This window comes from Mus musculus, chromosome 12 (genome assembly GCF_000001635.26).
Source record: "Mus musculus strain C57BL/6J chromosome 12, GRCm38.p6 C57BL/6J".
NCBI classification, from domain to species: Eukaryota; Metazoa; Chordata; class Mammalia; order Rodentia; family Muridae; genus Mus; species Mus musculus.
The window spans coordinates 72,163,851-72,178,878 of NC_000078.6; the positions used below are offsets into that span (position 1 = coordinate 72,163,851).

Below are 15,028 nucleotides of genomic sequence, written 5' to 3' on the forward strand. Positions count from 1 at the left end.
ACACAATAAAAACAGTGCTAACAGGAAAATTCATAGCATTGACTTCATAAAGAAATTAGAGAGATCCTACACTAGCAACTTAACAGTACATCTGAAAGCTCTAGAGCAAAAAGAAGCAAACATACCCAAGAGGAATAGACAGCAGGAAATACTCAAACTCAGGGCTGAAATCAATCTTTCAAGAAACAAAGAGAATGATACCAAGAATCCACAAAACTAAGATCTGGCTCTTTGAGAAAAATCAAGGAGATAGATAAGCCCCTAGCCAAACTAACTAAAGCACACAGAGACAATATCCAAATTAACAAAATCAGAAATGAAAAGGGAGACATAACAACAGAAACTGAAGAAATCCATAAAAATCATATCCTACTACAAAAGCCTATACGCAACAAAACTGAAAAATCTAGGTGAAATGGATGATTTTCTAGACCGATACCAAGTATCAAAGTTAAGTCAGGATCAGATAAACTAAACAGTCCCATAACTCCTAAGGAAATAGAAGCAGTCATTAAAAGTCTCCCAACCAAAAAAAGCCCAGGGCCAGATGGTTTTAGTGCAGAATTCTATCAGATCTTCTAAGAAAATCTAATACTAACACTTCTCAAACTATTCCACAAAATAGAAATAGAAGGAACACGACCTAATTCATTCTATGAAGTTACACTGATACCTAAACCACACAAAGACCCAACAAAGAAAGAGAACTTCAGACCAATTTCACCTATGAATACCGATGCAAAAATACTCACTAAAATACTTGCAAACCGAATCCAAGAACACATCAAAACAATCATTCACCATGATCCAGTAGGTCTCATCCAGGAATTATCCAATAAGTTTCATCCAGGAATGGTTCAATAAATGAAAATCTACCAATGTAATCCACTATATAAACAAACTCAAAGAAAAAAAATCATTAGATGCTGAAAAAGCCTTTGATAAAATAAAACACCCCTCCATATTAACAGTCTTGGAAAGAGCAGAAATCCAAGGCACATACCTAAACACAATAAAAGCAGTATACAGCAAACCAATAGCCAGCATTAAATTAAGTGGAAAGAAACTTGAAGCACTAATATCAGTGACAAGACAAAGCTGTCCACCCTCTCCTTATATATTCAATATAGTACTCAAAATATAGTGCTAGCTAGAGCAATTAGACAACAAAAGGAGGTGAAAGTGATCCAAATTAGAAAGGAAGAAGTCAAGGTATCACTATTTGCAGTTGATATGATAGTTTACATAAACAACCCCCAAACTTCTACCAGAGTGCTCCTACACCTGATAAACAATTTCAGCAAAGTGGATGGATATAAACTTAGCTCAAACAAAATAGTAGCCTTTCTCTACACAAAGATTAAACGGGCTGAGAAAGAAATTAGGGAAACAACCACCTTCACAATAGTCATAAATAATAGAAAATGTGAGACCCTAACCAAGCAAGTGAAAGATCTGTATGACAAGAATTTCAAGTCTCCGAGGGAAGAAACTGAGTAAGATATCAGAAGATGGAAAGATCTCTCGTGCTCAAGGACTGGTAGGATTAACATAGTAAAAATGGCCATCTTACCAAAAGCTATCTACAGATTTAATGTAATCCCCATCAAAATTCCAACTCCATTTTTCAGAGATAGAAAAAGCAATTCTCAACTTCATATGCAATAACTTTTTTTGCACATGAAGGATAGTGAAATTCTCTACAATAATAGAACTTCTGGGTGGGGGAAATCACCATTCCTGACCTCAAACTGTACTACAAAGCAATAGTGATAAAACTGCATGGTATTGAAACAGAGACAGACAGGTATGCCAGTGTAAGAGAATTGAAGATCCACAAATAAACCCACACACCTATGGACACTCGATCTTTGACAAAGAAGCCAAAATTATACAGTGTAAAAAAGCAAACATTTTCAACAAATGGTGCTTGTCTAACTAGAGGTCTGCATGTAGAAGAGTACAAATTGACTCATTTTTATCTCCTCATTCAAAGCTCAAGTCCAAGTGGATCAAGGACCTTCACATAAAGCCAGATATGCTGAATCTAATAGAGAAATTTGGAAAGAGCCTCAAACACATGAGCACAGGGGAAATGTTCCTGAACAGAAGAACAGAACACCAATGGCGTATGCTCTAGGATCAACAATTAACAAACGGGGCCTCATAAAATTGCAAAGTTTCTGTAAGGCAAATAGGACAATAGAATAAAATGGCAACCAACAGATTGGGAAGAAATTCTTTATCAACCCTGCATCCAATAGAGAGTAATACAAAAAACTCAAGAAGTTAAGACTACAGAAAACCAAATAACCCAATTAAAAAATGGGATACAGAGCTAAAGAATTCTCAACTGAGGAATCTTGAAAGACTCAGAAGCAAGAAATGTTCAACATCCTTAGTCCTCAGGGAAATGGAAATCAAAACCACCCTGAGATTCCACCTCACACCAGTCAGAATGGCTAAGATAAAAAAAAAAAAACAAACTCAGGTGACAGCAGATGCTGGAGAGATTGTGGGGAAAGAGGAACACTCCTCCACTGCTGATGGGATTGCAAGCTGGTACAATGACTTTGGAAATCAATTTGATGATTCCTCAGAAAATTGGACATAGTACTACATGAAGACCCAGCTATACCACTTCTGGGCATATACCCAAAAGATGTTCCACCATATCTTAAGAACATATGCTCCACGATGTTCATAGCATCCTTATTTATAATAACCAGAAACTGGAAACAACCCAGATGTCCCTTAGCAGAAGAATGGATACAGAAAATTCAGTGCATTTACATAATGGAATACTACTCAGATATTAAAAACGAGGTCTTCACAAATTTTACACGCAAATGGATGGAACTAGAAAATATCATCCTGAGTGAGGTAACTCAGACCCAAAAGAACATACATGCTATCTATGTACTCACTGATAAGTGGATATTTGTCCAAAAGCTTAGAATACCCATGATACCACTCATAGAATATGTGAAACTTAACAAGAAGGAAGGTCAAAGTGTGGATGCTTCAGTCCCACTAAGAAGGGGGAACAAAATAATCACAGGAGGCAAATGGAGGGAAAAATCTAGGTGGGAGAGAAGGGGGAAGGAAAAGGGGGGCAGGATCAGTTATGGGAAGAGACAGGAGAGAAGTCCAGAGGACCAAGAGAATAAATAGAAATATGCAACACTGGGGGGCAGGGGACGGGGGAAAGTCCCAGACCCCAAGGATGCAAGAGGCTCTCAAGACCCAACGGGGGCAACATTAACTGAAATGACCAACTTCGAGGAGATAGAACCTGAAGAGACCACCTCCAGTAAATTGACAGGGCTCCCAGTTGAGGTATGGGGCCACCCACCCATCTTAAAATTTTTAACCCAGAATTGTTCCTGTCTAAAGGAAACACAGGGACAAAAATGGAGCAGAGCCTGAAGGAAAGGCCATCCAGATACTGCCCTACCTAGGGATCCATCCCGTGTGTAGACACCTAGCCCTGACCCTATTGCTGATGCCAAGATATGCTTGCAGACAGGAAGGAGCCTGGTATAGATGCCCCCTGAAAGGCTCTGCCAGCACCTGACTAATACAACCTTTGGACTGAGCCCAGGGACTCCAATGGAAGAGTTAGGAAATGGACTGAAGGAGCTGAAGGGGATTATAACCCCATAGGAAGAACAACTAACTGGACCCCTCAGAGCTCCCAGGGACTAAACCACTAACCAAAGTGTAAACACGTACTGGTCCATGGTTCCTGCTATATATGTAGTAGAGGACTGCCTTATCTGGCATCAGTGGGAGGGGAGGTACTTGGTCCTGTGGAAGCTTGATGTCCCAGAGAAGGGGGATGCTAGAGGGGTGAGGTGGGAGTGGGTGGGTGGTTAGGGGAGCACCCTCTTATAAGCAATGGGGAAGGGGAAAGGGTGGGGGAGTTCATGGAGGGAAGACTGGGAAGGGTGGCAACATTTGAAATGTAAACAAATAAAATAATTAACAAAGGAAATGTTGACCTTCATCCCCGCCCTACTACATGGTAGACCTACCAAATCCCATGTTTTAACAAGCCTTCTCAGGATCCTGCTGCTTATGTCAGCCCAAAATTTACAGGAGCAGAATGGTGGGACATCACTCAGTGTATCCAGCTGCATGCTCCATTTCTAGTTGTTGGTTTAGAAATAGTCTAGTTTATAGCTATCCCTGGAAACAATGGCTAGTGCAGCCCATACATAACCTGCATTGTGAATCCTTAGTAGGAGTTAGAATATTCACTGTTCTTCAGTCTTATGAGCCTCATTCATGACACCTCTTCCAGGGCAGGTGTTCTGAAGGCCTACTTTGGGAAGAAGGTGCAAGGGTCTTGAGATATGATGAGTCCCTATGCATCAATTTTCCTGCTATGACGGGGGTGGAGGGCTCTTTGAACATTTCTCAATATAGAACATTAACACCTTCCGGTCCACTCCAGCACCGGGGAGCCTTGCCCTCAGAGTCTCCAGACACCTGCAAGGACCCACACAGGCTCCTCCACGGGATCCTAAGACCTCTGGTGAGTGGAACACAGTGTCTGCTCCAATCCAATCATGCCAGACCTGAGACTGCATTAACTAGGGAAGCAGATAACCCGGCCTGATCAGGGGCACAAGTCCCTTCCGGTCCACTCCAGCACCGGGGTTCCTTGCACGCAGAGTTTCCGGACACCCCCAAGGTCCTCAAAGGACCCTCCACGGGATCTTAAGACCTCTGGTGAGTGGAACACAACTTCTGCCAGGAGGCAGGTTTGAACACCAGATATCTGGGCACCTTCCCTGCAAGAAGAGAGCTTGCCTGCAGAGAATACTCTGACCACTGAAACTAAGGATAGAGCTAGTTTCTCAGGTCTGCTGATAGAGGCTAACAGAGTCACCTGAGGAACAAGCTCTAACCAGAGACAACTATAACAACTAGCTTCAGAGATTACCAGATGGCGAAAGGCAAAGTAAGAATCCTACTAACAGAAATCAAGACCACTCACCATCATCAGAACGCAGCACTCCCACCCCACCTAGTCCTGGGCAACCCAACACACCCAAAAAGCAAGACCCAGATTTAAAAGCATATCTCATGATGATGGTAGAGGACATCAAAAAGGACTTTAATAACTCACTTAAAGAAATACAGGAGAACACAGCTAAACAGGTAGAAGACCTTAAAGAGGAAACACAAAAATTCCTTAAAGAATTGCATGAAAACACGACCAAACAGGTGATGGAATTGAATAAAACCATCCAAGACATAAAAAGGGAAGTAGAAACAATAAAGAAAACCCAAAGTGAGGCAACGCTGGAGATAGAAATCCTGGGAAAGAAATCTGGAACCATAGATGCAAGCATCAGCAACAGAATACAAGAGATGGAAGAGAGAATCTCAGGTGCAGAAGATTCCATAGAGAACATTGGCACAATAATCAAAGAAAATACAAAACACAAAAAGACCCTAACTCAAAACATCCAGGAAATCCAGGACACAATGAGAAGACCAAACCTACAAATAATAGGAGTTGATGAGAATGAAGATTTTCAACTTAAAGGGCCAGCAAATACCTTCAACAAAATTGTAGAAGAAAACTTCTCAAACCTAAAGAATGACATACCCATGAACATACAAGAAGCCTACAGAACTCCATATAGACTGGACCAGAAAAGAAATTCCTCCCGACACATAATAATCAGAACAACAAATGCACTAAGTAAAGAGAGAGTATTAAAAGCAGTAAGAGAGAAAGGTCAAGTAACATATAAAGGCAGGCCTATCAGAATTACACCAGACTTTTCACCAGAGACTATGAAAGCCAGAAGAGCCAGGACAGATGTTATACAGACACTAAGAGAACACAAATGCCGGCCCAGGCTACTATACCCGGCCAAATGCTCAGTAACCATAGATGGAGAAACCAAAGTATTCCACGACAAAACAAAATTCACACATTATCTTTCCAAGAATCCAGCCCTTCAAAGGATAACAACAACAACAACAACAACAACAACAACAACAACAAAAATACAAGAACGGAAATCACGCCCTAGAAAAAGCAAGAAAGTAATCCCTCAACAAACCAAAAAGAAGACAGCCACAAGAACAGAATATCAACTCTAACAACAAAAATAAAAGGAAGCAACAATTACTTTTCCTTAATATCTCTTAATATCAATGGACCCAATTCCCCAATAAAAAGACATAAACTAACAGACTGGCTACACAAACAGGACCCAACATTCTGCTGCCTACAGGAAACCCATCTCAGGGAAAAAGACAGACACTACCTCAGAGTGAAAGGCTGGAAAACAATTTTCCAAGCAAATGGTCTGAAGAAACAAGCTGGAGCAGCCATTCTAATATTGAATAAAATCGACTTCCAACCCAAAGTTATCAAAAAAGACAAGGAGGGACACTTCATACTCATCAAAGGTAAAATCCTCCAAGAGGAACTCTCAATTCTGAATATCTATGTAATAAATGCAAGGGCAGCCACATTCATTAAAGACACTTTAGTAAAGCTCAAAGCACACATTGCACCTCACACAATAATAGTGGGAGACTTCAACACACCACTTTCATCAATGGACAGATCGTGGAAACAGAAACTAAACAGGGACACAGTGCAACTAACAGAAGTTATGAAACAAATGGACTTAACAGATATCTACAGAACATTTTATCCTAAAACAAAAGGATATACCTTCTTCTCAGCACCTCATGGGACCTTCTCCAAAATTGACCATATAATTGGTCACAAAGGAGGCCTCAACAGATACAAAAATATTGAAATTGTCCCATGCATCCTATCAGACCACAATGGACTAAAGCTGATCTTCAATAACAACATAAATAATGGAAAGCCAACATTCACGTGGAAACTGAACAACACTCTTCTCAATGATACCTTGGTCAAGGAAGGAATAAAGAAAGAAATTAAAGACTTTTTAGAGTTTAATGAAAATGAAGCCACAACATACCCAAACCTATGGGACACAATGAAAGCATTTCTAAGAGGGAAACTCAGAGCTCTGAGTGTCTCCAAAAGAAACTAGAGAGAGCACACACTAGCAGCTTGACAACACGTCTAAATGCTCTAGAAAAAAAGGAAGAAAATTCACCCAAGAGGAGTAGATGGCAGGAAATAATCAAACTCAGGGGCAAAATCCACCAAGTGGAAACAAGAAGAACTATTCAAAGAATTAACCAAACAAGGAGTTGGTTCTTTGAGAAAATCAACAAGATAGATAAACCCTTAGCTAGACTCACTAGAGGGCACAGGGACAAAATCCTAATTAACAAAATCAGAAATGAAAAGGGAGACATAACAACAGATCCTGAAGAAATCCAAAACACCATCAGATCCTTCTACAAAAAGCTATACTCAACAAAACTGGAAAACCTGGATGAAATGGACAAATTTCTAGACAGATACCAGGTACCAAAGTTAAATCAGGATCAAGTTAACGATCTAAACAGTCCCATATCCCCTAAAGAAATAGAGGCAGTCATTAATAGTCTCCCAGCCAAAAAATCCCAGGACCAGATGGGTTTAGTGCAGAGCTCTATCAGACCTTCAAAGAAGATCTAATTCCAGTTCTGCACAAACTATTCCACAAAATAGAAGTAGAAGGTTCTCTACCCAACTCATTCTATGAAGCCACAATTACTCTGATACCAAACCACAGAAAGATCCAACAAAGATAGAGAACTTCAGACCAATTTTCCTTATCAATATCGATGCAAAAATACTCAATAAAATTCTTGCTAACCGAATCCAAGAACACATTAAAGCAATCATCCATCCTGACCAAGTAGGTTTTATTCCAGGGATGCAGGGATGGTTTAATATACGGAAATCCATCAACATAATCCATTATATAAACAAACTCAAAGACAAAAACCACATGATCATCTCGTTAGGTGTGGAGAAAGCATTTGATAAGATCCAACACCCATTCATGATAAAAGTTTTGGAAAGATCAGGAATTCAAGGCCCATACCTAAACATGATAAAAGCAATCTACAGCAAACCAGTAGCCAACATCAAAGTAAATGGTGAGAAGCTGGAAGCAATCCCACTAAAATCAGGGACTAGACAAGGCTGCCCACTTTCTCCCTACCTCTTCAACATAGTACTTGAAGTCCTAGCCAGAGCAATTCGACAACAAAAGGAGATCAAGGGGATACAAATTGGAAAAGATGAAGTCAAAATATCACTTTTTGCAGATGATATGATAGTATATATAAGTGACCCTAAAAATTCTACCAGGGAACTCCTAAACCTGATAAACAGCTTCGGTGAAGTAGCTGGATATAAAATTAACTCAAACAAGTCAATGGCCTTTCTCTACACAAAGAATAAACAGGCTGAGAACGAAATTAGGGAAACAACACCTTTCTCAATAGTCACAAATAATATAAAATATCTTGGCATGACTCTAACCAAGGAAGAAGTGAAAGATCTGTATGATAAGAACTTCAAGTCTCTGAAGAAAGAAATTAAAGAAGATCTCAGAAGATGGAAAGATCTCCCATGCTCATGGATTGGCAGGATCAACATTGTAAAATTGGCTATCTTGCCAAAAGCAATCTACAGATTCAATGCAATCCCCATCAAAATTCCAACTCAATTCTTCAAAAAATTAGAAAGAGCAATCTGTAAATTCATCTGGAATAACAAAAAACCTAGGATAGCAAAAACTCTTCTCAAGGAGAAAAGAACCTCTGGTGGAATCATCATGCCTGACCTAAAGCTTTACTACAGAGCAATTGTGATAAAAACTGCATGGTACTGGTATAGAGACAGACAAGTAGACCAATGGAATAGAATTGAAGACCCAGAAATGAACCCCACACCTATGGTCACTTGATCTTTGACAAGGGAGCTAAAACCATCCAGTGGAAGAAAGACAGCATTTTCAACAAATAGTCCTGGCACAACTGGTGGTTATCATGTAGAAGAATGTGAATCGATCCATTCCTATCTCCTTGTACTAAGGTCAAATCTAAGTGGATCAAGGAACTCCACATAAAACCAGAGACACTGAAACTTATAGAGGAGAAAGTGGGGAAAAGCCTCTAAGAAATGGGCACAGGGGAAAAATTCCTGAATAGAACAGCAATGGCTTGTGCTGTAAGATCAAGAATTGACAAATGGGACCTCAGGAAACTGCAAAGCTTCTGCAAGGCAAAAGATACCGTCAATAAGACAAAAAGACCACCAACAGATTGGGAAAGGATCTTTACCTATCCTAAATCAGATAGGGGACAAATATCCAATATATATAAAGAACTCAAGAAGGTGGACTCCAGAAAATCAAATAACCCCATTAAAAGTGGGGGTCAGAGCTAAACAAAGAATTCTCACCTGAGGAATACCGAATGGCTGACAAGCACCTGAAAAAATGCTCAGCATCCTTAATCATCAGAGAAATGCAAATCAAAACAACCCTGAGATTCCATCTCATACCAGTCAGAATGGCTAAGATCAAAAATTCAGGTGACAGCAGATGTTGGCGAGGATATGGAGAAAGAGGAACAGTCCTCCATTGTTGGTAGGATTACAGGCTTGTACAACCACTCTGGAAATCAGTCTGGCGGTTCCTCAGAAAATTGGTCATAGTACTACTGGAGGATCCCTCAATACCTCTCCTGGGCATATATCCAGAAGATGTCCCAACCGGTAAGAAGGACACATGCTCCACTATGTTCATAGCAGCCTTATTTATAATAGCCAGAAGCTGGAAAGAACCCAGATGCCCCTCAACAGAGGAATGGATACAAAAAATGTGGTACATTTACACAGTAGAGTACTACTCAGCTATTAAAAAGAATGAATTTATGAAATTCCTAGGCAAATGGTTAGACCTGGAGGGCATCATCCTGAGTGAGGTAACCCAATCACAAAAGAACTCAAATGATATGTACTCACTGATAAGTGGATATTAGCCCAGAAACTTAGTATACCCAAGATATAAGAGTCAATTTGTAAAACACATGAAACTGAAGAAGAACGAAGACCAAAGTGTGAACACTTTGCCCCTTCTTAGAATTGGAAACAATCACCCATGGAAGGAGTTACAGAGACAAAGTTTGGAGCTGAGACAAAAGGATGGACCATCTAGAGACTGCCATATCCAGGAATCCATCCCATAATTAGCCTCCAAACGATGATACCATTGCATACACTAGCAAGAGTTTGATGAAAGGCCCCTGATATAGCTGTCTCTTGTGAGACTAGGCCGGGGCCTAGCAAACACAGAAGTGGATGCTCACAGTCAGCTATTGAATGGATCACAGGGCCCCCAATGGAGGAGCTAGAGAAAGTATCCAAGGAGCTAAAGAGATCTGCAACCCTGTAGGTGCAACAACATTATGAACTAACCAGTACCCCGGAGCTCTTGACTCTAGCTGCATATGTATCAAAAGATGGCCTAGTAGGCCATCACTGGAAAGAGAGGCCCATTGGTCAGGCAAACTTTATATGCCCCAGTACAGGGGAATGCCAGGGCCAAAAAGTGGGAATGGGTAGGTAGGGGAGTGGGGGGGGGGGGATGGTATGGGGGACTTTTGGGATAGCATTGGAAATGTAATTGAGGAAAATACGTAATAAAAAATAATTTAAAAAAAGAGCATCAACATTCTGATAGTTATTCATTAGTCTTGCAGATTTGCTCACAGTTTGATGAACTTATTCTTCAAGTCTTATATTGTTTTCTCATTTTAGAATAAATCTTCCTCTTATAGACTATGTTGGGTCATTAGCTCTGAATTCTGTTTTACAGACAGAGCGAGTGAAGGTCCCTGATGAAGTATTGGCCCGAGTCAAAGGCTTAGAAATAAAGAAAGGGTTCTGGCAGATCTCAAGCTATAGGCGGTTACATACATAGTCCCACTTCACTATACACAAACTCTGAAACTCTTTCCATGTAATCAACCTCATCTTCCTATTGAATTATAGGCACAATTGAAGGTCTTACATGAAGTTAACTGGATAAAACATAACTGGTCTAATATGTAGTTACAACAAAATTGCAACAAGAAATTACCGGAGCAGGATAGGGTTGCAAATTTAATTCTCTAGGAGCAGAAACTTTAAAACACTAAGTTTCAACCTTGGGAGGTAGCTTGGAAATAAACACATCATTTTCAGTGAACATTCTCAGTTTTGCAAATACTAAATTAAGAAATACCTACCCCAGAACTTCATTCATGCTCTTCAGCTCACTTATTTTGTTGGTTAGAAATTTTACTTCATTATTCATCGTCTCAATCTTTCTTTTTATTTGACTTATCTCAATGATATTGAGTTTGCGAGCATCTGCAATACATTCTTCAAAGCAAGTGAAAATGTGACCATCATTGGAGGAAGAGCACAACAGCAGATGCTTTTCCTATACCAAGGAGAACTGCCTTTCATCGACATATTCTTTCCACTATGTTTTTGTACCAAGAACTTGGAACTTCCCACTTTGGACCATCTCAGTCTTACGGACTTCTGTGGCTGTTATAATGTAACATAACATCACAACATAATCTGGAAAGTTTCACAGGCACAGTCTTATAGCACCTGATTGCCATTGGCCCTACCCACTTCTTACCTCCTGCCTAGGACTTCCCATTATCTTTAACAAAGTCTTTGTTTTAGGCATCATACTTATGTATATGTGTTTAGAAAGCTCGGGAAGAGGAACAAACATTGGACCACTGGTTAAAGGATGCAGGGAATAGGTACTTACTTCCTCCTTCTCACCAGAGGCTCTTATCTGCTTGAGTTCCTATCTTCACTGCTTTTATTGATAAACTGTTGCATGGAAATGTAAGTGAAATAAACCCTTTCCTCCCCCAAGTTGCTTTGGTCATGGTGTTTCAGCACAGAAATAGAACGCTTAGCTAAGACAGGATGCAATCTATAAGGTTCCACTCCTTTACTGTCAAGCAGATATCAAAATGCAGATTGAGAACACAGATTCAGTAAGTGGATAATTGGCACATCTATGTTTAAAAACAAAACACTTGTTTTGTGCAAGGTGAAATGCCTGTCACTTTTCTATAATCCCAGCATGGGGAAAGCAGAGCAGACAAGCCTGGGCTACACAAAACCCTGTTTGTCTGTTTTAAGCAAATAAAATCAAAGCTAAAAACAAAACACACACGAACAATATTTCCCTTTCTTATTTAAATCGCTCTTTCAAGGTGGGGTCCTTGGGAAACAGATTCTAGGGTTTGTGTGCAGAGAAGGCATAATACTTGTCTCTGTTGGGGTGAAGATGACAAGACTTCAGAGGAGAGATCAAAATGCAAAGGCATGGTCTACTCTGGCATAAGAGAGTCATAGCAGCTGATCACAGAATAAACTCCAACCCAGGGACTGTCTGTCACATATCGGGAGCTGCACTTGATGTTCAAGGTGATTCTTACAGAGGGACTCAGTTACAAGCCTCAGCTGACACTTCTTGCAGCTGAGAAAATAAAGTTGGGTCCTGGACTGACACCAAAATTTTAACTAAAAAATTATTCCAAGAGCTAAATCTAAGAGCCAAAGCTTCAAATCTTAGGGACTGGAAATACGGTTTGGTGATGGGATATCCACTCCTCTAGCATCTGTGGGACTACTGTTTGATCTCCACAAAATCCAAATCAAAACATTTAAAAGATACCCTCAGAGGTAAAGATGGGTTAAAGTTAGGGTTTTTGTTTTTGTTTTTAATTTACTTATTTCTTTATGTGTGTGAGCCCATGTGAGTGTATGTGACCCTTATAAAGAGACACTATGGCCAAGGCAACATGTAACTGGGGCTGGCTTACTGGTTCTGAGGTTCAGTCCATTTTTGTCATGGTGGGTACACGGCAGCATCCAGTCAGGCATAGCACTGGAGGAGTGAGAGTTCTACATCTTGTTCTGAAGGCAAACAGGAGAAGACTAGCTTCCAGGCAGCTAAAAGAAGGGTCTCTCAAAGCCCACAGTGACATACTTCCTCCGACAAGGCCACACCTACTCCAATGAGGCCACACCTCCTAATTGTGCCATGGCAGCCAGAAGAGGGCATTGGGTCCCATAGAACTGAAGTTGCAGGTGGTTGTGAGCTCTATGTGGGTGCCAGGAATTGAACCCAAGTCTTCTACAAGAGTAGCAGGTGATCTTAACTACCGAGCCATCTCTCCAAGCTCGATTAATATCTGTATGCCATTAGATTTGAGAATGATTTCTTTGAGACAATACCAAAAAGATAGTTAACAAAAGAAAAAATAGATAAGTTAGACCATCAAATCAAAAGCTTTCATCAAAGGTCATCATCGACAGAGGCCAGCTCTTGCATAGGAGGGCATATTTGAAAATGATATACCTAGTAATGGGTTGACATTGAGACTAATAAAAATGCCACGACCCATCAATGATAACAACTACAAAGTCCCAATACTTTAAGGACAAAGGGCCGGGGTTGACATCTCTCTTCAGAAAACGAAGTGACAAAGACACAGCACCCTACACAGCACAGCAACCAACAAACAGAGAAAAAGATGCTCAAAGGAACAAATCGTTAGAAAAATTCAAATTAAAACCAGAGATGCTAATTTATGCTAAATAGAATAGATCTCATTAAGACAAACAAAACAAGAAAATAACAAGTGTTGGCAAGGATGTCGGGGAAATGGGACCCTGTGCATCACTGGGGGCTACCAATAATGGCTGATCTTATAAAAATCGCATGTAGAAACATCATACAATTCAACATTGATATATAGCCAAAAGGGATTTAAAACAGAGTTCAGATGTGCATTTGGACACTGTAAACATCGTTACTCTCAACAGGCAAATGGCAGGAGAAGCTGTCCATCAGCAATAGAATGGATAAAGCAAAGGGTGGTGGATATATACAATGGAATGCTATTTAACCTTTACAAGGAAGCTCATTCTGACACATGCCCCCCTATGAATAGCAGTCACTATGCTAAGTGAACTAAACCAGTCATAGCAGGTGTGGTGGTTTGAATATGCTTGGCCCATGAAGTGGCACTATTAGGAGGTGTGTCCTCATTGGAGTAGGTGTGGCCTTGTTAAAGCAAATATGTCACTGTGGGGGTGGGCTTTGAGAGACCTTTCTCTTAGCTGTCTGGAAGCCAGTCTTCTGTTTGCCTTTGGAACAAGATGTAGAATTCTCAACTCATGCTTCCACCACCATGTCTGCTTGGATGCTGTCATGTTCCCACCATTGATGATAATGGACTGAACCTCAGAACCAGTAAGCCAGCCCCATTTAAATGTTGTCCTTTATAAGACTTGCCTTAGTCATGGTGTCTCTTTACAGCAATGGAAACCCTAACTAAGACAACAGGACTACTTATGTGAAGTACCTAGAATCACCAACATCCTATAAACAAAAAGTAGAATGGTGGATTAGGAATCCATAAAGCCTAATTTAATTGTCTAACTATTAATCAGAAATGGGCTGATCTATCTTTTATTCAATTTAACAACAAAATTATGCAAATTGGATTTCCTTATAGTGTATTATTTCCACCAAAAGTCACATGAGGGATTGCTACAGAACACAATGTTCACATTAGGTGATCTTTCTATTGATGCTTGCATAGGCACAGTTATTAAATCCTTGTTTAGAAGTACTTGGCTCTCTTCCTCCCCACAGCATATGCCATCAGAAGTACCTTCCAGCTCCCTGTGTATGCTGTTGGGCACAGTCTCCAGCAGAAAGTAAAGTCGGCTCAGCTCCATGCTTTCAATCTCCAGCAGTTCCACCGTGTTTTTCCGCATTTCTTCCTGAAAAAAAAAAACAAATTGCTGTTTTAAAAAAAGTTAACACAGCAAAGCAATCATGTTTCCTTCCTAAGACAGGATCTCTCTGCTTGGGAGTCAAAAACATCATTTCGACCAGACACCTCCTGCTGCTGTTTTTATGTGTCAGACAGCTGGGAAAGAGGATGACCTATATCCGATTTTAATCTGCCATTGCTTATTAATCTTTAATGCCTGTTGATTTATCTTTTCACTCCAAGCCTT

At 40.3% G+C, this 15,028-nt stretch overlaps 1 protein-coding gene across 2 annotated transcripts in view; it reads right to left on the reverse strand.

The window, feature by feature from the left end:
- The window catches only part of Ccdc175 (coiled-coil domain containing 175), an 83,738-nt gene that overhangs the window by 62,559 nt on the left and 6,151 nt on the right, over nt 1-15,028 (reverse strand). For both annotated transcript variants that reach the window (NM_028687.1, XM_017315215.2), the window contains exons 3-4: nt 14,677-14,788; nt 11,206-11,341 (exon numbers count right to left, since the gene is read on the reverse strand). In NM_028687.1, the coding sequence (NP_082963.1) occupies nt 11,206-11,341; nt 14,677-14,788 (248 nt within the window). The remainder of the gene's footprint in view (nt 1-11,205; nt 11,342-14,676; nt 14,789-15,028) is intronic.